Below are 21,613 nucleotides of genomic sequence, written 5' to 3' on the forward strand. Positions count from 1 at the left end.
TATGAAACGTAAAAGCTTTGAACATAAGAATGGCCATATTGCATCAGACCAATGGTCCATCTAGCCCAGTATCCTGTCTTCCACTCGTGCCAGATGCTTCAGAGGGAATGAACATAATAGGGCAATTCATTCAGTGATCCATTTCCTGTTGTCCACTCCTAGCTTCTGGCTTTCAGGTTTAGGGACTGCATGCCTGAGCATCTTGGCTAATAGCCATGGATGGTCCTATCCACAATCAAATTCTTTTTTGAACTGAGTTACATTTTTGGCCTTCACAACATCCCCTGGCAACAAGTTCCACAGGTTGACTGGGCATTGTGTGAAGAAATAATTCCTTTTGTTCGTTTTTAAACATGCTGCCTATTAATTTAATTAGGTGATCCCTGGGTCATGTATTATTAGTCATGAGAAGGGGTAAATAACTCTTCCCTTTTCACTTTCTCTAAACCATTCATGATTTTATACACTTCTATCATATCATTTATTTTCTAAACTGAACAGTCCACGTCTTTTTGATCTCTCCTCATGTGGAAGCTGCTCCATACCCAAATAGTTTTTGTTGTCCTTCTCTGTACTTTTTCCAGTGCTAATGTATCTTTTTTGAGATGTGGTAACCAGAATTGGCTTGCCTTTCCTGAGTACTCCTTAGGTACCTTGATCATCCAGTGGCCTGACTGATTGTTTGGTAGACTTCCTGCTTCTGATGTAAATAAAAATTACTGTTCAGTTTTTTGCAGGGCTGTTATCTAGGAGCACAAGTTGGAAAGGGTTTTATTTCCAAATATCCAAATCTGATTAGATTATAGAATAGTGCTAAAGACAAACATGCTCATGTGGACTTGCTTCTGTTAAATATAGCTCCCCTAAAAACAATACAAATAAACTATAAAAAGCAGGAGCAAGCCTCAGCTGAGAAGCATATTAAATGTTTAGGAAGAATTAATTAATTATGAAGATCTATCATCCCACTAGAGCTAGATGGTTCCTCTCCATTTTTAGTGAGGAGTTCTGAAGGAAAGTAATGCTATTTTATAGTTTATTGTGACTCTTGCTTCAGATGGACATATTCGTAGTACAATTTATGAAAAGGCATTAAAAGTATAGTTGCACAGTAGGCCTGTAAGCAAGTCTCTCCAAGTCAAAGAATTATTCCCCATAAATAGTGAAGGAATGCAGGCTATGTAATGGGAAGGAGCTCCCCCTTGTGCGTTAAGGTAATACAGAAGCTGAGAATAATACACAGAGCTGAAGAAGAGCTCTGTGTAAGCTCGAAATCTTGTTTCTTTTACCAACAGAAGTTGGTCCAATAAAATATATTACCTCACCCACCCTTCCTCTCTAATAATACACAGACACACACAACCAAACCTGAGTTTAATTACATATATATGTGTGAGGATGTGTGTGAGAGAAAGAGACAAGTGACAGAAGTACAAGGCATCTGAATATGAGACTGTACTAACGAATGGATAGCCCAAAGACTATTGAGTACAAACATCTATTTTAGGTTCATTGTCCTTTAATGAACAAACCCATTTGCTGTGTTCATGAGAGCAACAGTTTAAACAGTTTCAGGACTTTTAAAAGGCAGTGTCTGCTTGAACAGACAGAGCTAAAAGGAGAGAGAAAGCCATCCTGCAAAACTGAACTCAAAGGGATAATCCACCAATTTATGCTGAGTGAGTGAGAACAGAAAGTGAAAATTATTCTTATTACACTTAAAGGAATCTGGGGAAAGCATCTATTGTTAATTATAACATTTTATATTTGCCCATCACTTTCATTGACCATTTTGTTTCTGCTTAGTTACTGAAATAATACTAACCTGCAAGATTATCGCTTTATGTCATGCCAAAGCAATTGAAATTATTCTAGTTGCCCTACTTCTGTACTGAGGCTTGTCTGCCAGATTGAGGGCAGAGCCTTCTCAGGAGTATGACCTTGCCTGTGGGACTGTCTTTGAGGGTGTCCTGCAAGGAATGTTTTGAGAAAGAGTCTTTTCCCCCCTAACCATTTAGCTTTTGTTTGCAGGGACCACTGGGCCTTGTTTATGATTATGAAATTTACTAATTATTTTATTTATAGTTCCAAGTACCATTGTGGTGATTAACATACAATAAATTATCCAATAATAAATCATATCGGGCCATGTACCTAGGTCCTTGCTCAGATGTTACTCTGTGTTTATTTGGACAAACTTTCATTGATGTCAATGGAAGTTTGCCTGAATAAAATACTCAAGATTTGCCCAATGCAGCCCATACACCTAAGTATCACCATATTTAAAAAAAAGGCATTTAAAATCTTTTAGTACAATGCAGTTTTAATGCAACACTGATAGGTTGTTATACACTATGTCTTAGCGAGCTGTGGAAATGAAGCATTTGTCAGTGCTTAGTTGCTTACTCTAAAGTAACTGACACACACTCAGCTAGCCACAAGAAGTGTTTATATAGATTCATAGATTTTGTAGGACTGGAAGGGACCTCGAGAGGCCATCGAGTCCAGTCCCCTGCCCTCATGGCAGGACCAAATACTGGCAAGGACCAGATATCATTGTTAATAAATATTCAGCAAGCTGCATCTTCATTAGGTCCTTTTTATCAGTGACCATAAATAAATAAGCAGAAGAGTTGGGCAATACTTTCCACTGTGTCCCTTAACAATTACTCTGTCTGCTGGTGTAGCATCCCAATGGACATTTCAAAACAGATAATGATATAATTCTGTCATGGTGGTCACAGCTGTCACGGAACCTGTTTATTTAAATTAGATAGTGAAAGATCACCCCTGTCTCAGAACAGTGGAGTTTGCCATATGGAGTCTTTGGCCGTGCATTACCAGTTCATTAGTTTGTTTTGATTTGTTGCTGCGGATTAGCAGTTTGTTAGTTCACTTCTGTCTAGTTCAAAGTGAGCTAACAAACTGTTAATGCACAGCAGCAGGGTCCATGTAGTTGCTGTAACTGTAGCATGAAATTGTCTATTTTTTACCATGACTGTGCTATAAATTATGCATAATTTTACCATGACAAAATTGTATCCATAAAAATAGAGTAATATTTGAACTACAATCAATATGCCTGTATGCTAACTCACTTCTATGTGACCATATCCACTGTTTTTAAATGGTGCCAAAGCCCAAGATATTGAATTTTTATTTTTGCATATAAACTTATTATTTTAAATAGAGTAGCTAAATGTCAAGCCAAGTTAAAATGCTTGGGATAAATCATACACTGCATTTTATCAATGGACTAGTTTTTAACATTTGGACTGAGCCACATCAAGTACCTTTTTTTCTCTTTTTTAAAATACGCTCCACTGGGATATTTGTAAAAAGAACGAAGAGTACTTGTGGCACCTTAGAGACTAACACATTTATTTGGGCATAAGCTTTCGTGATCTAAAACCCACTTCATCGGATACATGCAGTGGAAAATACAGTAGGAAGATATATATATACACAGAGAACCTGAAAAAATGGGTGTTGCCATACCAATTCTAACAAGACTAATCAATTAAGGTGGGCTATTATCAGCAGGAGAAAAAAAGCTTTTGTAGTGATAATCAGGATGGCCCATTTCAAACAGTTGACAAGAAGGTGTGAGTAAAAGTAGGGGAAAAATTAGCATGGGGAAATAGTGTGTCATTCTGTAGCCATCCTTGGTGATCTAAGTGAAAGTTCAGGTGCAAGGTTGCCTCACAGACAGCAATGATGAACGAAACAGATTGAATGTTCTGGAAAACTTAGTTTTAATTTGCAATATTAACACCTCAAGTGTTTCTGAGGATACAGAAGACTGATTTCATAGACCTGACTGAGAATCATATTCCTACACAGCAAGGGTTAGACAAACACAGACCCTCAGCTATCAGAAAATGAAGCCATTCTGCTGGTGATTCCACTGTTGTTTCTTACAGCAGTGCCAAAGGAAAGATTTAAGCAGTGAATGGAAGTAGACTGCTCCTACTCCCCCCGTTTGAGTCTAGCCAGAGGAAGAAATAGCTAGCTAAAATAAGCAATCTTTCATAGTTGAAAATATACCCACAGTAGCTTTGTGTCCAGAAATGTTCAGACTTATCTAGGATGTGACTTCAATATATTTCCTGTTAGAAAAGATTATGAATTATTATACTGTTCAGAGGTCTAAACACCTCTTTATCCCCCCCAAAAAACAAACAAACAAAAAAGATGAAGAATGGCTGATTATCAAGTGGGACTGATTGGCTTTTTGTCATAAGTGCCTTGCCAGAGGTAGCGCATCTGTCGGACTTCTATGTTTAATGTCCAGCAGCCTCAATGTCTCAGATATGCAGCTACAAAATCAGTACTGTTTCTTAGCCTATAGTTCAGAACAGAGGGATGTGAAATATTTGCAATGAAGTGCAAAACTACTCTTATCTGAATGGTTATCACATTTTTCTCTGAACTTAAAATGGGACAATTTCTTTGACTCTTTTTCCCGAAGGTAGGCAATTTTTTCAATTTAGCAAAAATGGCCATTTCCTAGTGAAGAAGGTGGCCCTCACAGCAAAAACACGTGGAAACTTTTTTTCATAAGGTCTTGATCCAGTAAAGAACTTAAGAATGCTATTAAGCTTTATTGCCCTCCTCTTGTAGAAGTGGACGGATCTCTGCAATCACAGCCAAATAGGTATTCTGAAGTGTAAAACTGAAAATAACAGGCTGCCACTAGCTAAATATATTTTATATTAATGTGTAGTTCTACTGACCAATGACAGTAAAAAAGTACAGTCTGGGGTTTCGCATTTAGGCCCTGATCCTACACTGAGCTTCATGTAGAGAGAGACTTGACTTCACTGCAACTCTGTGCAGGTGTAGTGAGTCCACCCATGCAGAGCAAAATGTGTTTTTTTCCATATCAAGTTTGCTTAGTTGGCAAGCACAAAGTTGTTGCCATCCTTAATAGTGCAGACTTGGCCTGGGATCTGGAAAGGAGGCTTCTTTTTTTCATGTAGTCCCACAAAGTGAACACAGTTAAAATAGTGTTACTGAAAGGCTGATTTAAATAAAGTTTTCTCCGTTCATCTGAGTGCATGTAGAATAACTAGCCTATATTCAAATCAAAAGGAAATTAAAGACTTTGGAAAAGTGAGTATGTCTAGAAACCTTTGTATAAGTAGCATTTTAGTTATTTAGTAATAGAGTATGCATATCAGACACTCAATTTCATGTTTACTGTAATATCACTTTTGTAATTTACCAATTTGTACCTGCACATTACCCTTTTTCATTAAACAGTAAATAACATCTGACCATCATGAAAACGAAAAACTACCACAAGATGTCACTATAATTTAAATAACTAAAAGGTGCTGTAGTACAGCAGAGGGGTGACTATTTCTCTGTAGCAGAGTTCTAGTCTTTAAAAATTAAAAGAAAGGCTTCCATTATTTATAAACGGTTTTTGGGGGCATAGCTTTAAATGATTGGTGCAACATCCATTCCCCCCCCCGCCCCCATGTTTCTTACTGAGCTTCTAGCAAAAAGTCTAGATTGTATGCTGACCTACAAACCTGGAAAGCATATGCCCCCTGCTTCTGACTAACTTGCTTTTCGGGCAGGAGTACGTCAAGCAAATTTTAATGGAAAGAGAACTTTACTCACTGTAGGCTACATCTTCAAAAGAACGCAGGCCCGGATACTAATTGTCCACCGACATGCACTTTGTGTAGGTATTTACTCCCACTTGTATATACTGAGTGATAGCTCACAAAGTGCACACAAACTTTCATGTTTAAGGAATTCAACAGAAAAGAGACCTATAACGTTTACTAATGTAGCCCACAGAAAATATATTGAGCATATCAAAACTACAACCTAAGTTTTTTTGATAAGTTCCATTGAGTTATATTATGATGTAACCTGATGAAAGACTTCAAAAATGTAAATACTCAGTTAAAGAGGCAAACAGCAGAACCAAGAACCAGCAAATTCTTTCCACTGAAGTACACTGCAAAAGCATGGACCAAATCCTGAGCTATACCTGAGGAGCCCATAATGCAGCTAAGGTGGCCTTTACTCCCTTGATCATGGGCGAACTATGCCAGGCTAGTACTCTGGCATAATTTAGAACAGGTGAAGGCTGAACTGAGTTGTGGTAGTGGCCAACAACCCATCAGCTAGGGATCAGAGGGATATTGAGAAGCCTTGTTATGGTGGCTCTGTCTCACCAGAAGATGTACCTAAATCTAGAGTGATCTTCCCACTTCTGCTTGCACCAGCTTTAGGCTGCCAGCTGTTCAATGCAAAGCAGCTGCACTATACCCCAGAATTCTGCCCATAATTTTAAATGTTATATTTATATTGAGAGACAGAAATACAGCACAGGGTTTCTTTATAGATGGTACATAATTATTTTAGAGAAGTAAACAATGATTTTAATCAAACTTCTTAATGCTAGACTCCCCATCACAGTAGGTTGTTAAAAACAGGTTGGACAAACACCTGCCAGGGATGATCTAGGTTTCCTTTGTCCTGCCTCAGCATAGGGGGCTGGACTTGATGACCTCTTGAGGTCTCTTCCAGCTCTACATTTCTATGATTATTGTTATTGCTGTTTACTACTATGGATATAATTACCCTAGACAGTTTTGCTCCAGTTTAGGAAGACTTCTACAGTTTGAGTACCAGTATCATCTGTTACTCCTGTAGAACAATTTAACTTGTCTTTAGTTTGTATACTTATTTGGTGGGTTTCCTTCCCAGAGGCAGAAGAGGCAGAAATATAAGTTCTTAATGCCTAAAGGCTAAACTCAGGTACCAGAGGGTGGAGAAAAACGGAATGGTCTACCTTGGCTTTGGAGATACTCAGTAGTTGTGACTACAGTCTGGATACTGGAGTAGGTCTAAGGGTTGAAGGTTTTGTGTAGAAGATGATCTGCCAACATTGGCCTTGTTCCTCCCCCAGGCAGCCATTGCCATTACTCAAATTGTGTGTGGAGATGGACTAAGCGGAAAATGGTGTGGAGGTGGGTCCATCTGGCACGGACCTTTGTGTGGGCTCCCCATATCTTGTCTCCCTGTTCAGCACAATTGTATTTAATTCTAAGTTTCCTTGTGCCTCCACAGATGGGTGCAGGATTTCCCCCCTATAAAATGAGATATTCTTTATAAAGCCAAATCAAACTCTGTAGTGTCAGGCTGACATTCACACTCAAATAGATTAAAGCAAATTACCAACAACCTACTAAACATAAGCGAATTACAATTAAAAAAAAATCATGACTGATAGAGGAAATCATGGTTCTGTGTTTCTACTGGAAACAGAACAGTAGAGGAGATAATTGTGTGGACTTGACTAATGTACTTTTGTCATTTCTTCATAGAGCCAATGCTAACTGCTTTGAGCATTGCCTTTTCCCAAACTTGTCCCACTAGGGGTGGTCAAGTTCAGTTCAGTTCTCTCTCTCTAATAGTTATTGGAATGAAGAAGCTAGAGGAAATACAGAGCCCAGCTCCCTGGTACTCTTGAGCCAGTTGTATGTCATGTGAAGAATGAGGGATGGATAGTGAGGAGGTCATGAGAGTGATAGTGAAAATGAAAAGAAATTAAAACAGGCAGGAGTTCCGTAAATCTGAGGGGGAGGTCTTGATCCAATTTCTATATCAATGTGCTGTACTTGGTTTCAATACAGAAGGGCTTATTTTGGGGAAAATATTTTTAAAAGAAGTCTGAATGGTTTGTTAAAGATTAAAACTTTTCTGGGTCCTACTATCCCTATTTCAAAGCAGTTAGATAAATGGCTGTTTCATTAGTGGGCTGTTGATCATACACTTAATTACTGTTGTTTCATGACCCTTACTTTTAAAGAAGGCCCAGTCAGGTCAGTATTAAAGATGCTGTGGCCAGCTTCACTTATAGTGTGTTGGACTTTGTCAGCTTTTCTAAAATATTATGTTTTGAACCAGTTTAACATAGTGTGTATGCTTTTTTCACATTTCTTTAATGGCTGCGTATCCTACATCAACAGTTTTGCCCTTTTGTTGATATTGCAACATGGCCTCAATAGAGTTGTATTGAGATTGTCTTGACTTTTTCCTAATAGAATCTTCATAGAAATGTACTCTCAGAATTTGCCATTGTAATGTGGCACTTGTGCATCTGCACTGAAATAATTTTATCATAACTCATTATCATACAAAAGTTAGAGGGTTTGCATTAACACTACTTTTTGTACCATTTATCTTGGATTCAGAACCTGATCTACACAGATTTAAACTGATAAATTGTCATAAAAAAGGAATCCTAAAAAAGTGGAAACATGGGCAAATTGCTAAGGATGAATACAAAAGAATATCACAAGCATGTAGGTACAAAATCAGAAAGGCTAAGGCACAGAATGAGTTACACCTAGCAAGGGACATAAAAGGCAATAAGAAGAGGTTCACATTAGGAGTAAGAGAAAGAGGAAAGAAAGTGTAGGCCCTCTTTTAGCGGGGAAGAAGAGTTAGTAATTGGTGACATCAAGAAAACTGAGGTGATTTAATGCTTTTATTAACGTTTTGCTTCAGTCTTCACTAAAAAGGTAAATTGTGACCACATATGCAAGACAATTAATATTAACAAGAGGGAACAAGTGCACACCAAAATAGGGTAAGAACAGGTTAAAGAATATTTAGATAACTCAGATATAGTCAATTTGTCAGAGTCTGATGAAATTCATCCTAGGGTACTTAAGGAGCTAGCTGAAGCAATCTCAGAACCATTAGCAGTTATCTTGGAGAACTGTTCAAATAATCATGTGCAAAACCTAGTTCTGCCAATCCAGGTGTTTGAGTACAGATCCTTTCTGCCAGCAGATGGGGACAGACAAGAATGAACTTTTCAATCATGACATCTCTATTCATCTGCTGACTCAAAATTCTTAGCTGCTGCTGTCTCCAGCAGATGGAACAATTTCCTGGCTGGCTAGCTCATACAATTCTAGAAAACCCCTAAGATTTCTCAAGTGTTCAGCTGAGACTATTCAAAGAGCAGGAGGAAATTAGAAGACCGCTATTATCAGTAGAGTGGGTCAGAATTTTTTTTCTTCCAGAAACTAAGTGAAAATGAAATTTTTCTTTGTCTTCATTGAAGTTTGCAGTGGAAAATTTGATTTTTCATTAAAAAACCATAAACAGATTTTTTTAAAAAAGTGTTTGGGCCGCCTCCCCCAATTTATTTTTTTGAAAATTTCAAGGAAAACAGTCCCTTTCAAAATAAAATAAAATAAAAAATTGTTAGTTGACAATGTTCTGTTGGAAGAAAGTCTGGATAGAAACTTTTGCACCAGCCATAGGTTTCAGGATAATTCTGAGCACAAACTATTATAGTGAGGCCTTTTATAAGTCTTAGGTATCTCGCTTTCCTGCGGGGAGAGGGGTTGTTACCAACATAGCTGACAGGAATAAAAATGGCAAATTCTACATCCTGCAACAAAGATCCTAGTGTATGTATCTAATTAATTACATTAATTATTGTAGGAAGAGCTTTAAGAACCAGATTTCTATAAAAGGAGGCCGGTGGGGTATGCTAATTTTGGACCTACTTTTGAGTGTGAAATTGTGTGTACATACAGGAACAGACCCAATTTGAGTACAAAAGCAGCCAATTTGCTTACATGGCAGTAGTAATCACTTAAACAAACGTTCCCACACCTTGTGTTTCTCTGAAATCTAGGCACAAGTGCCTAACTGGTATACAGGTCTGTCGCATCTTACGCTGGGGTTCCGTTCTGCAGTCAGCGCATAAAGCGAAAATCGCATATAGTCAAAATTACATTGAGTGTAATGGCAGGCGGAATCGCCCGCACTATAGCTACAGTATTAAAATTGTTATTTTTCTCTTTTTTTTTGCTTTTGTTGACCGTATAAAGCTGAAATCGCGCATGTTAAATGCGCGTAAGATGCAACAGACCTGTACCAGATTGTCAGTCAGTGAGAGCATTTAATGCTCCATTTTCACAGGGGGGAGGGAGGGGAGGAAAGCTATCTGTTAATCGGACAACACTTTTTTTATTTATTCTGTCAATTTGACATCTCTCTATGGTGCTTTCGGCAATGCTTCTCAATTAGCCTGTTGTGTTTTAATATATGGTTAGTTTGCTGGTCCTGAAAGAAACCATGTTTGGTACTAAAGTGCTTTTTTTTCCTCCGTGACTTTTTTTTTTAGGTGCCCTTTACAACTGGGCTTGAGTCATGGTGGATGGAAATTCATTCATTGTATGTGGTTGAAACAATTTTGTGCTCAGTTTCTAGTGGCTAAATATAAATAGATGCTACACCACTTCTTTATGTGGGATGGTGGTGGGGTGTTTTTTTTTTTAAACAAAATATGATGATATATTTGAAGAGCAAATTAGTCACTCTCCCTCAAGAATTGGTCTACTTGAGATGTACCACAAAGCTGTTTACCTGATGGGGAGCCTATTCAGAATTAAAAATAGACTTTTCAGTTAGGGTTGGTAATTCCCAACCTACAGTTTGGGTCCATTTTATTGCTTAATCACCATTGGTCCTATCAGTATAGTTAGACAATCTCGTTCTCAACTGTTCACTTAGGCCTGATACTGAGAAGTGCTGAGTACCTAAACCACACACAGACGTCAACAGAATTTGCGGCTGCTTAACCCCTGCCAGGATCAATCCCATTGACTATCAGCTATGAGCTCATAAGGAATAATATTTGGCATTTACGTAGCACTTTGCATCTTCAAAGCATAGCACAAAAATGAATTAATCCTCGCCACACTTCCAAGAGTTAAGAAGTAACATCCTCCTTTTAATAGACAGTGACATGGGGATGCAGAGGACTAGATCAACAAAGGGATTTAGGTGCCTACCTGCTACTTCAGGTGCCTAAGTCCAAAATTTGGATTCTTAAATCCCCTGCTCAACTGCCACCTAATCCTGCAGGTGCCTAAATTTCTGTTTCTGGGCATGTGCACAGCTGCCTAAGTTCTCACACCTGAGCACCAAGCTCACACTAAACCCCCAGTCAAACTGAGAATTGTCCTGGCTGCCTTTCTTGCCGGCAGGGTCCAATCCAGTAGGCATGCTCGGTATACACCTGGCTTGGGCCTCACACAAAATGCTGGTTCCTCCTTAAAATCTTTAGCCCAGTGGTTAAAGCACTGACCCAGGATGTGGTAGAAGGAGGCACCTTCCGTGAGGTGCCTAATTTCTTCTGTGGGGTGGGTCTTAGGCTACACCCCTCTCCTTGGTATTGGCTAGTTTACACAGCTCCCTGCTCAGTGTGCTGGCTTTTGTGAATCCTATTTTTAGGCACCTAACTCTCTCCATGCATTCATTGTATGGGGAACCTAGGCACCTGACTCAGGGCTGTGGATTCCATTAGGTGGCTGGATGCCTAAAGTGAGGTGATGTGATGCTGAGTCTAAGTCCCTTTTGTGGATGTAGCCCACAAAAGATAGGAGACTTAACCAAGGTCACAAAACAGATCTGTAGCAGAGCCAGGATCAGAACTCGGAAACTCCTGTCCTCAAAGCATTAGACAATGTATGACAAATTGAATGCATTTCCATTCTTCTTATAATACTGTAAATTAACAATTCAGTCCAGACAACTGCTCACTGAAACAGTAAATACACTTCAGATGCATTCCAGTTTTGAAATCACTGGTTATTCTCCTGGTTTGCATCATATTACATTGATCACATGATCATGTCATTTACTTTGCACACATTGTAGTCAATAGATCTCAGTAAAATCTTCTGCAATAACACACGTTTTTATCAAGCACTCTTGCTTCCATCTTCAAATAAAGTCAAATGCTGTCTAAGGGCAGTGCCTCATAGGTTTATTATCTCCATTATATTTTTACATGAATGTGACCTATAACCACATAATAAGGATCCCATTTTCTCTAATGACAACTCAGCTGAATAATACCAAATCCAGAGCTATCAAGATACTTAAATAGCTACAACCCTGCACCCTGCACGTAGAACTACATCACAAGAATAACTTTTGATCCACACTGGTTAATTGTTGTTTCCAGAACACCTTACAGAATTTCTTGCTGGATGCTTTCGATGAGACGTTTTTGAATCCTTGTGGCTGTATCTGTATGTAACTTCTCTAGCCAAATCCTTTACTGCAAGTGAAATCTTGACTTAAACTTACATATTAGGGCTGTTGATTAATCGCAGTTAACTCACACGATTAAAAAATTAATCACGATTAATCGCAGCTTTATTTGCACTGTTAATAGAATACCAATTTAAACATATTAAATATTTTTTGATGTTTTTCTACATTTTCAATATATTGATTTCAGTTACAACATAGAATACAAAATGTACGGTGCTCACTTTATCTTATTATTTTTCATTACAAATGTTTTCACTGTAAAAATGATAAAAAATTTATTTTCAAAGTACTGTAGTGCATTCTTGTTATCGTGAAAGCGCAACTTACAAATGTAAATTTTTTTTTACATAATTGTACTCAAAAACAAAACAATGTAAAACTTTAGAGCCTACAAGTCCACTCAGTCCTAGTTCTTGTTCAGCCAATCACTAAGGGTACGTCTATACTTACCTCCGGGTTCAGCGGTAAGCAATCGATCTTCTGGGATCGATTTATCACGTCTTGTCTAGACGCGATAAATCAATCCCGGAAGTGCTCGCCGTCGACACCGGTACTCCTGCTCTGCGAGAGGAGTACGCGGAGTCGACGGGGGAGCCTGCCTGCCGCGTGTGGACCCGCGGTAAGTACCTTGTAGTTCAAACTAAGATACTTCAACTTCAGCTACATTATTCACGTAGCTGAAGTTGCGTATCTTAGTTCGAACTGGGGGGTTAGTGTGGACCAGCCCTAAGACAAACAAGTTTGTTTACATTTATGGGAGATAATGCTGCTCTCTTCTTATTTACAATGTCACTTAAAAGTGAGAACAGGCGTTCGCATGGCACTTTTGTAGCTGGCATTGCAAGGTATGTACATGCCAGATATGCTAAACATTTGTATGCCCCTTCATGCTTTGGCCACTATTCCAGAGGACATACTTCCATGCTGATGACACTTGTTAAAAATAATAATGCATTAATTAAATTTGTGACTAACTCCTTGGGGGAAAATTGTATGTCTCTTTCTCAGGTTTACCTGCATACTGCCATATATTGCATGTTATAGCAGTCTCGGATGATGACCCAGCACATGTTGTTCGTTTTAAGAACACTTTCAATGCAGATTTGACAAAACGCAAAGAAGTTACCAATGTAAAATTTCTAAAGATAGAAACAGCACTCAACCCAAGGTTTAAGAATCTGAAGTGCCTTCCAAAATCTGAGAGGGATGAGGTGTCGAGCATGCTTTCAGAAGTCTTAAAAGAGCAAAACTCTGATGCGGAAACTACAGAACTCGAATCACCAAAAAAGAAAATCAACCGTATGCTGGTGGCATCTGACTCAGATGATGAAAATGAACATGTATCAGTCTGTTCTGTCTTGGATCATTATCAAGCAGAACACATCATAGCATGGACACGTCCTCTGGAATGGTGGTTGAAGCATGAAGGGACATATGAATCTTTAGCACATCTGGCAAGTAAATATCTTGTGATGCCGGCTACGACAGTGCCATGTGAATGCCTTTTCTGACTTTCAGGTGACATCGTAAACAAGAAGCAGGCAGCATTATCTCCCGTAAGTTCAACTTTCATGATAAAGAGATTGCACTACAATAGTTGTAATTGGGGAATTGAAAAATACTGTTTCTTTTGTTTTTTACAGCGCAAATATTTGTAATAAAAATAAATATAAAGTGAGCACTGTACACTTTGTATTCTGTGTTGTAATTGAAATCAATATATTTGAAAATGTAGAAAACATCCAAATAAATTTAAATAAATGGTATTCTATTGTTTAACAGCGCCATTAATTGCAATTAATTTTTTTAATTACGCGATTAATCACAATTAATTTTTTTAATTGCTTGACAGCCCTATTATATATATTATCCTATTGTGTATTTAGAAAGTAGAAGTTTCTTACCTGAGGCTGTTGAGTGGCAGTTGGTCTTTGAGGAGATGGTATGGGTGTTTTGGACAACATTTGGTTCATTTTGCTTACAACAAGATCAGTTATAAATTGCCTGTCTTCAACCTGATGTTCACCAATCAAAGGCATTGCACAGTCCATAACCTATAATAGACAACATCTGATTAGCTAGGGAATGTAGCATTGCAGCAAACCCACTCCATGTGTGTGTCTGTAAATGTCAGGTCATCCATTGAGTTTGTGCTGCAAAAAGGAGAAAAATGTGTAGAAATGGTCTAATTTTTGTGAGAGGAAAGGGAATTAAGCTTAAGTATCATCATCCCCTTCCTGGAGACTGGAAGCCACTCCATATGATCTGAGTTTGACTTTCTGTGCTGTATGTGGGCTGTTTCTGAGCCCATTCATAGCTGGGAATGCCACTCTCCATGGCTTCATCCCTTTCTAATCCCAAGGCAATATACCCATGTGACTGCATGTTGACATTTCTTGGGGATGCCATGAGAGGGCACTCCATGGGAACATAGTTCCTGAGGGAACTATACCACTGCACCTACTAACAATTATAAAGAGGCATGAGGCTTCCCTAAGGAGGGCTTGAAATCTGAGATATTTCCCTGTGAATTCTGGGTTATTAAATGTTTTAAAGGGCTCTTTCCCCTGCATGGTTTCTGTGGCTCAAACCCTATCCCAGTAATGGAATATGTCTAGGGAAATGCTGAGTTGAAACTTGAATTTCCTGGTTTTTCTGTTAGACTTTGATTCCATAGTCCTTATTGGTTAATGTAAAATCTGAAACATGGCTATATAATGCCATTATTATTGATAGGGTTGTTTCTGAAAAGTGCTGTGTATGTTGTAGGGGTTTGCAGACTAAAGTAATTCCACAAATGCACTTTTTATCCTATTTGTTTGTACCTGATGTGTTCTTCCTAAGGGGTGAATCTTGCCCCCCACTTTGCATGTCTGAAAGGCTTCCCCACTGCAGAATCAGTGCAATTCAATTGCATAAGGGCGGAGATAGAGATTATGAATCCTGTATGGTGTCAAGTTTCAGAGTAACAGCCGTGTTAGTCTGTATCCGCAAGAAGAAGAACAGGAGTACTTGTGGCACCTTAGAGACTAACAAATTTATTAGAGCATAAGCTTTCGTGGACTACAGCCCACGCATCCGAAGAAGTGGGCTGTAGTCCATGAAAGCTTATGCTCTAATAAATTTGTTAGTCTCTAAGGTGCCACAAGTACTCCTGTTCTTCTTTTTCCTGTATGGTGTGGAGCCCAACTCCTGCGAGTACTCACCATGTGGCAGCACACTGGGTGATTAAGGGTGGCACATGGACCAGATGGGAGAGGGGGAAAGCCAGAGGATCTACACTGTATGAGCTTCTGGTCCTTTGCCATTTTTGGAAGGAGTGGACTAGAGTGTCTGCAGAGACACTGCCAACCCAGCAGCCAGTATTCGCATAAGTGAAGCAGCTCTGCATCTAAGGTGGAGAAGATTCCTCCCCCATACCTCTGCTAGTGCCTAGCTCAGACACTGATGGTGGACGCTCAAGGAAAGATTTGGACCTAAATGAAATTACTGTGTTCAGCATAACAATGTTTTGTAACTATGCTATCCAGCTGCTATTTCATACAATACAGATGCTAATAACAGATTACCTTTTAAAGAATGTTTGGTGGCTTGGGAATTTTCAAATTGATTAGATGCTTTAAAAAAAAAAACTTGTGAATGAAACTGTCCAAAATAGTAAATCTAATCACATTAATTATTAATGATTAATATGAAACAAGAGACTGTATGTAACAACCTGAAGCTTACAAATACTTTTATTCTCTCCCCCTACCCACTCCACCCCCAAAATTAGGTAGAAAGTAGCATTGTTTGTTTATAATTAATATGCTGCAAATTATTGATTTGGAGTCTTCAGGGCTACAAAATCTCAAGGATGCCCCAACCATCAAAAATCTTCCTCAGCACTCAGAGGCTTGCTAAAACAAACTCAAATTAAACAAAGAAATACAATTTGTGTTTCAAGCAGATGTTTTCTAAGAAAAGCAGGAATGGTGTTCTCCTCTTGGGCCACCTCAATGGTATCGCAGAAATAGATGATATTTGCACTCAAGGCTCCTATAAGTTTTATATATTTTTCACATTAATATTTTTGAAGTGGTACATACTGTCTATTTGTCAGACTTCCTTGTCACATTCCTGTGATGCATAGGTGGATAAATTATAACTGGAGAAATGAGGAAAACAGAATACTATATTTGTTTTTACATAGTTTATTCTTGAGGTTGTTTCTAGCTCACAGTGTCTTTGAGGGAAATCAGCATGTTCTGATTTTTGCCAGAGAAAGTAACAAACAGTAAACCAAATCAAGTGCTTGATTCTGCTCTCACTTACCCAGGAATAGATCAGGAATAACTCCACTAAAGTCAACAAGGAGTCTGGTGGCACCTTAAAGACTAACAGATTTATTTGGGCATAAGCTTTCGTGGGTAAAAACCTCACTTCTTCAGATGCATAGAGTGAAAGTTACAGATGCAGGCATTATATACTGACACATGGAGAGCAGGGAGTTACTTCGCAAGTGGAGAACCAGTGTTGACAGGGCCAATTCAATCAGGGTGGATGTAGTCCACTCCTAATAATAGATGAGGAGGTGTCAATTCCAGGAGAGGAAAAGCTGCTTCTGTAATGAGCCAGCCACTCCCAGTCCCTATTCAAGCCCAGATTAATGGTGTTAAATTTGCAAATGAATTTTAGTTCTGCTGTTTCTCTTTGAAGTCTGTTTCTGAAGTTTTTTTGTTCAATGATAGTGACTTTTAAATCTGTAATAGAATGACCAGGGAGATTGAAGTGTTCACTTACTGGCTTATGTATGTTACCATTCCTGATGTCCGATTTGTGTCCATTTATTCTTTTGCAGAGGGACTGTCCGGTTTGGCCAATGTACATGGCAGAGGGGCATTGCTGGCACATGATGGCATATATAACATTAGTGGATGTGCAGGTGAATGAGCCCTTAATGGTGTGGCTGATGTGGTTGGGTCCTCTGATGGTGTCGCCAGTGTAGATATGGGGAAAGAGTAGGCAACGAGGTTTGCTACAGGGATTGGTTCCTGGGTTGGTGTTTCTGTGGTGTGGTGTGTAGTTGCTGGTGAGTATTTGCTTCAGGTTGGGGGGTTGTCTGTAAGCGAGGACTGGCCTGCCTCCCAAGGTCTGTGAGAGTGAGGGATCATTTTCCAGGATAGGTTGTAGATCGTGGATAATGCGCTAGAGAGGTTTTATGTGGGGGCTGTATGTGATGGCCAGTGGTGTTCTGTTATTGTCCTTGTTGGGCCTGTCCTGTAGTAGGTGATTTCTGGGTACCCGTCTTGCTCTGTCAATCTGTTTCCTCACTTCCCTAGGTGGGTACTGTAGTTTTACAAATGCTTGATAAAGATCTTGTAGGTGTTTGTCTCTGTCTGAGGGGTTGGAGCAAATTCGGTTGTCCACTAAAGTCAGAGTTTCAATTCTGTGAGACCAGAGACAAGCCTCATGATACTAGTATATACACTGGTTTTAAACTTAGCACCCGACTCTCTCCTCCTGTATAAAACTGGGTGTAATATAGTGGAGAATAAGGGCCCTTAATATACACCAGAATGTTTGTTGAAATCTGGGCTTTAGTTCAGTATTGTATTAACAACTACAGGCATCAACCTTCATTCTCAGCAGGTTATCACTTGAACACTATCATTATTTATAGTTGCATTGGAGTATTACCTAAATGTCCATTTAAAATTTCCTCTGCGTTAGCAGTCATCATCTTTGAGGTGGGAGGGGAAAAGGTTGACTAGGCATTCACAAAACATTTGAAAATCTTGGTCAGAAATGACTAGTGACTGAATTCCTGAACTTCTGGATGCCAAATGCGAGGCACCTTTAAAAGGAGCTTGATTTTCAGAGGGTGGATGTGCAGCACTTTCTGGCAATCAGTCCTCTTTAAGGTGCCCCTCAAGTTGGGCACCCAAAATCAGTAGTCACTTGAAAATGATGGCCCCTTTTTTTGAGTGATGTACTAAAGGGCTGGTCCACACTAACCCCCCACTTCGAACTAAGATACACAACTTCGAAGTATCTTAGTTCGAACTTACTGCGGGTCCAGACGTGGCAGGCAGGCTTCCCCGTCGATTCTGCGTACTCCTCTCACGGAGCAGGAGTACCGGCGTTGATGGCGAGCACTTCCAGGATCGATCCGGGATCAATTTATCGCGTCTAAACAAGACACGATAAATCGATCCCAGAAGATCGATTGCTTACCGCCGGACCCGGAGGTAAGTATAGACGTACCCTAAGTTTCCTAATGGTTTTATCAACAATTAATTATAATAATTTTAAAAACTGCCTTAGATATCAACTATATTAATCCTCAGCATTCCCCAACACACAGGAAAGTAAAGTAATCTCCCCATTTCATGGATAGGGAAAGAGAAAAAGGAACAAATTCACGCTTGGTGTATGTCCATCAACATCAAAGGAGTTTGGCCCAGAAAGGAGTAGTAATATGCTTAAAGCCACAAAGTTGGAGACTGGGATTGGAACCCAGGGAGGTTCCTGGTTCTTAATTAGTGAACTTTTACACAGCTGGTATGCATGGGGATTTACAGGACACTTTCTATATAGACGTTTCTATTTTGCTCATCAGAACACAAGGGAAAAGTATGGGTCTTGTGTTTAAAGGGGAGAAATGGGACTCTGGAGACCTTGGTCTTGTTGAGTAAATCAGTTAACCGAGCTGTGCCTCAGTTTACCCATATGTATAATGGACATAACACCTCATTGGGATGTTGGGGGAGTAATTTCAATTAATATTTCTAAATTACTTTGAGGTGTTCAGATGGAAGATACATTTCAATTCAAGTCCTTCCTACAAAGAGTATGTCACTAGACAACTCTGTCTCTTAATCTTGTATTTAGCTTATATAGCTCTTCCTTGTAAAAACACAGGAAAATATGTTTCAGAGTAGCAGCCGTGTTAGTCTGTATCAGCAAAAAGAACAGGAGTACTTGTAGCACCTTAGAGACTAACAAATTTGAGCATAAGCTCTTGTGGGCTATAGGCCACTTCATTGGATGCATCGAAAGCTTATGCTCAAATAAATTTGTTAGTCTCTAAGGTGCCACAAGTACTCCTTGTTCTTTTTACAGAAAAATATTTTTCTTCTTCAAAGTGGTTAAAAAAGTTTTTTCCTTTTTTTAAAAGAAGAGTCTTATACACATCCTAATATTAAGAAAAAGACAGGTTATTAGCAAACTTCTGCCTATAATAGATTTATAACTTTATAGAGGGATTTTAGGTTTGGGTTACGATGGTTATGCTACTGTTAAGATGACATTGAAATGACAGTGGTTAAATCAATTCCTATCTATGGCCTGATCCAATGTCTTTTGAAGTCAATGGGATTCTTTCCACTGGCTTCAGTGGATCTTAGGGTATGTCTACACTACGAAATTAGGTCGATTTTATAGAAGTCGATTTTTAGAAATCGATTTTATACAATCGATTGCATATGTCCACACTAAGCGTATTAAGTCGGCGGAGTGCGTCCTCACTACCATGGCTAGCATCGACTTATGGAGCGGTGCACTGTGGGTAGCTATCTCACAGCTCCCGTAGTCTCTGCTGCCCATTGGAATTCTGGGTTGAGCTCCCAATGCTTTATGGGGCAAAAACATTGTCGTGGGTGGTTTTGGGTACATGTCATCAGTCGCCCCGCCCTCCGTGAAAGCAACGGCGGACAATTGTTTCGCGCCAGACACCAGGGTGATAAGAAGAACACAGCAAGGCGTGCTGCGCATCAGAAAGGCTTTGAAAACCAGTTTCATGACTGGCCAGGCTTTGGTGTGACAGTTGTGTGTGATTCTCCTTGATGCAAACCCGCCCCCTTTGTTGATTTTAATTCCCTGCAAGCCAACCACCCTCCCCCCTTCGAAATAGGGTAACTATTGTTTTGAAACCATGCATTCTTTCTTTATTAATTAAAAAAAAGAGAGATAACAGACAAGGTAGCCCGGGTGGGGTGGGGGAGGAGGGAAGGACAAGACCACATTGCTTATTGTATCCACACTAAAAATCAAGCTGGTTGAATAACAGCCTTCTGTTGCTTGGGCCATTCTCTGGAATAGAGTGGCTGGGTGCTCGGAGCCTCCCTCTCCCCTGCCCCCCACATTCTTGGGCGTCTGGGTGAGGTGGCTGTGGAACATGGGTAGGAGGGTAGGAGGTTATACAGTAGATGCAGCGGGGGTCTGTGCTCTTGTTGCCTTTCCTGCAGCTCCAACAGATGCTTAATCATGTCCATTTGCTCCCCCAATAGACACTTCATCATGTCTGTTTGCTCCCCCATTAGCCTCAGCATCGCGTCCTGCCTCCATTCTTCGTGCTCACTTAATTCTTTCCTGGCCTCTGCCACTGAATGCCTCCATGCTGTGCCCTATCAGTGCAGGAGGACTGCATGAGCTTGGAAAACATGTCATCGCGAGTGCATTTTTTTTGCCTTCTAATCTGCGATAACCTCAGGGACGGAGATGATGGGGGAGTGTAGAAACATTCTACGCTCTATGATTCTGGGGGGACTGCATGGTCACCTGTGCTGCTGAGTTCGCCACGCTGACCAAATAGGAAATGAAATTCAAAAGTTCCCGGGGCTTTTCCTGTGTACCTGGCTAGTGCATCGGAGTTCAAAGTGCTGTCCAGAGCGGTCACAATGGAGCACTCTGGGATAGCTCTGGGATAGCTCCCGGAGGCCAATACCGTTGATTTGCGTCTGTACTACCCCAAATTCAACCCAGCAAAGTCCATTTTAGTGCTACTCCCCTCGCCGGGAAGGAGTACAGAAGTTGATTTTAAGAGCCCTTTAGGTCGACGGAACGGGGTTGGTTGTGTGGACGCATTCATTTTTAAATTGACCCAACGTGGCTAAATTCGACCTAACCTCATAGTGTAGACCAGGCCTTAGATAGGGGCCCTGTAGAACTTCTACTTTTTTAAAAAACAAACCAAACCCAACTAACTTTCAAAGTTGGGACAGAAACTCAGCAGGTGTCCCAAGTTAAACAGAATGAGCTTTAAAGGGAAGCACTCCCAGGAGAGGAGGCACAAAACCTGGTGTGGAAATGCTTAAGAACCAAAAAACCATAGGCAATAACTTGGAAACTATCTTTAATTCACTCAGTTCTGCCAGCCTATCTTAAAATTTATTTGGCTTTTGTGGTTTTCAGCCAGATGGTTGAATTACCCAAGGAAAAAAATCCCTTAAAGTATTCCTATACTTTTTGTCAGTAAAAAGAAAAATAAAATTTTGTTCACCACAATGTTGGAGAGCCTGGACAATTCTAAAAGTGCTTATTTTTTTAACCTAAGAGACTTTGAAGCTCAGGCGCTATTACCCTGTCATATAAATCTGTGTCTGCAGTTTTGTTGTAGTCATGTTGGTCCCAAAACATGAGAGACACATGATGGGTGAGGTAATATCTTTTATTGGACCACCTTCTATTGGTGAAAAAGACAAAATTTTGAACCACACAGAGCTCTTCTTCAAGT

The 21,613-nt window shown here is 39.7% G+C and overlaps 1 protein-coding gene across 2 annotated transcripts in view; it reads right to left on the reverse strand.

Moving 5' to 3' along the window:
• SYN2 (synapsin II) overlaps window positions 1-21,613 on the reverse strand; it is a 466,588-nt gene that overhangs the window by 14,019 nt on the left and 430,956 nt on the right. For both annotated transcript variants that reach the window (XM_054033948.1, XM_054033949.1), the window contains one exon: window positions 14,022-14,171. In XM_054033948.1, coding sequence (XP_053889923.1) covers window positions 14,022-14,171 — 150 coding nt within the window. The remainder of the gene's footprint in view (window positions 1-14,021; window positions 14,172-21,613) is intronic.

Source organism: Malaclemys terrapin, chromosome 7 (assembly GCF_027887155.1).
Source record: "Malaclemys terrapin pileata isolate rMalTer1 chromosome 7, rMalTer1.hap1, whole genome shotgun sequence".
NCBI classification, from domain to species: Eukaryota; Metazoa; Chordata; order Testudines; family Emydidae; genus Malaclemys; species Malaclemys terrapin.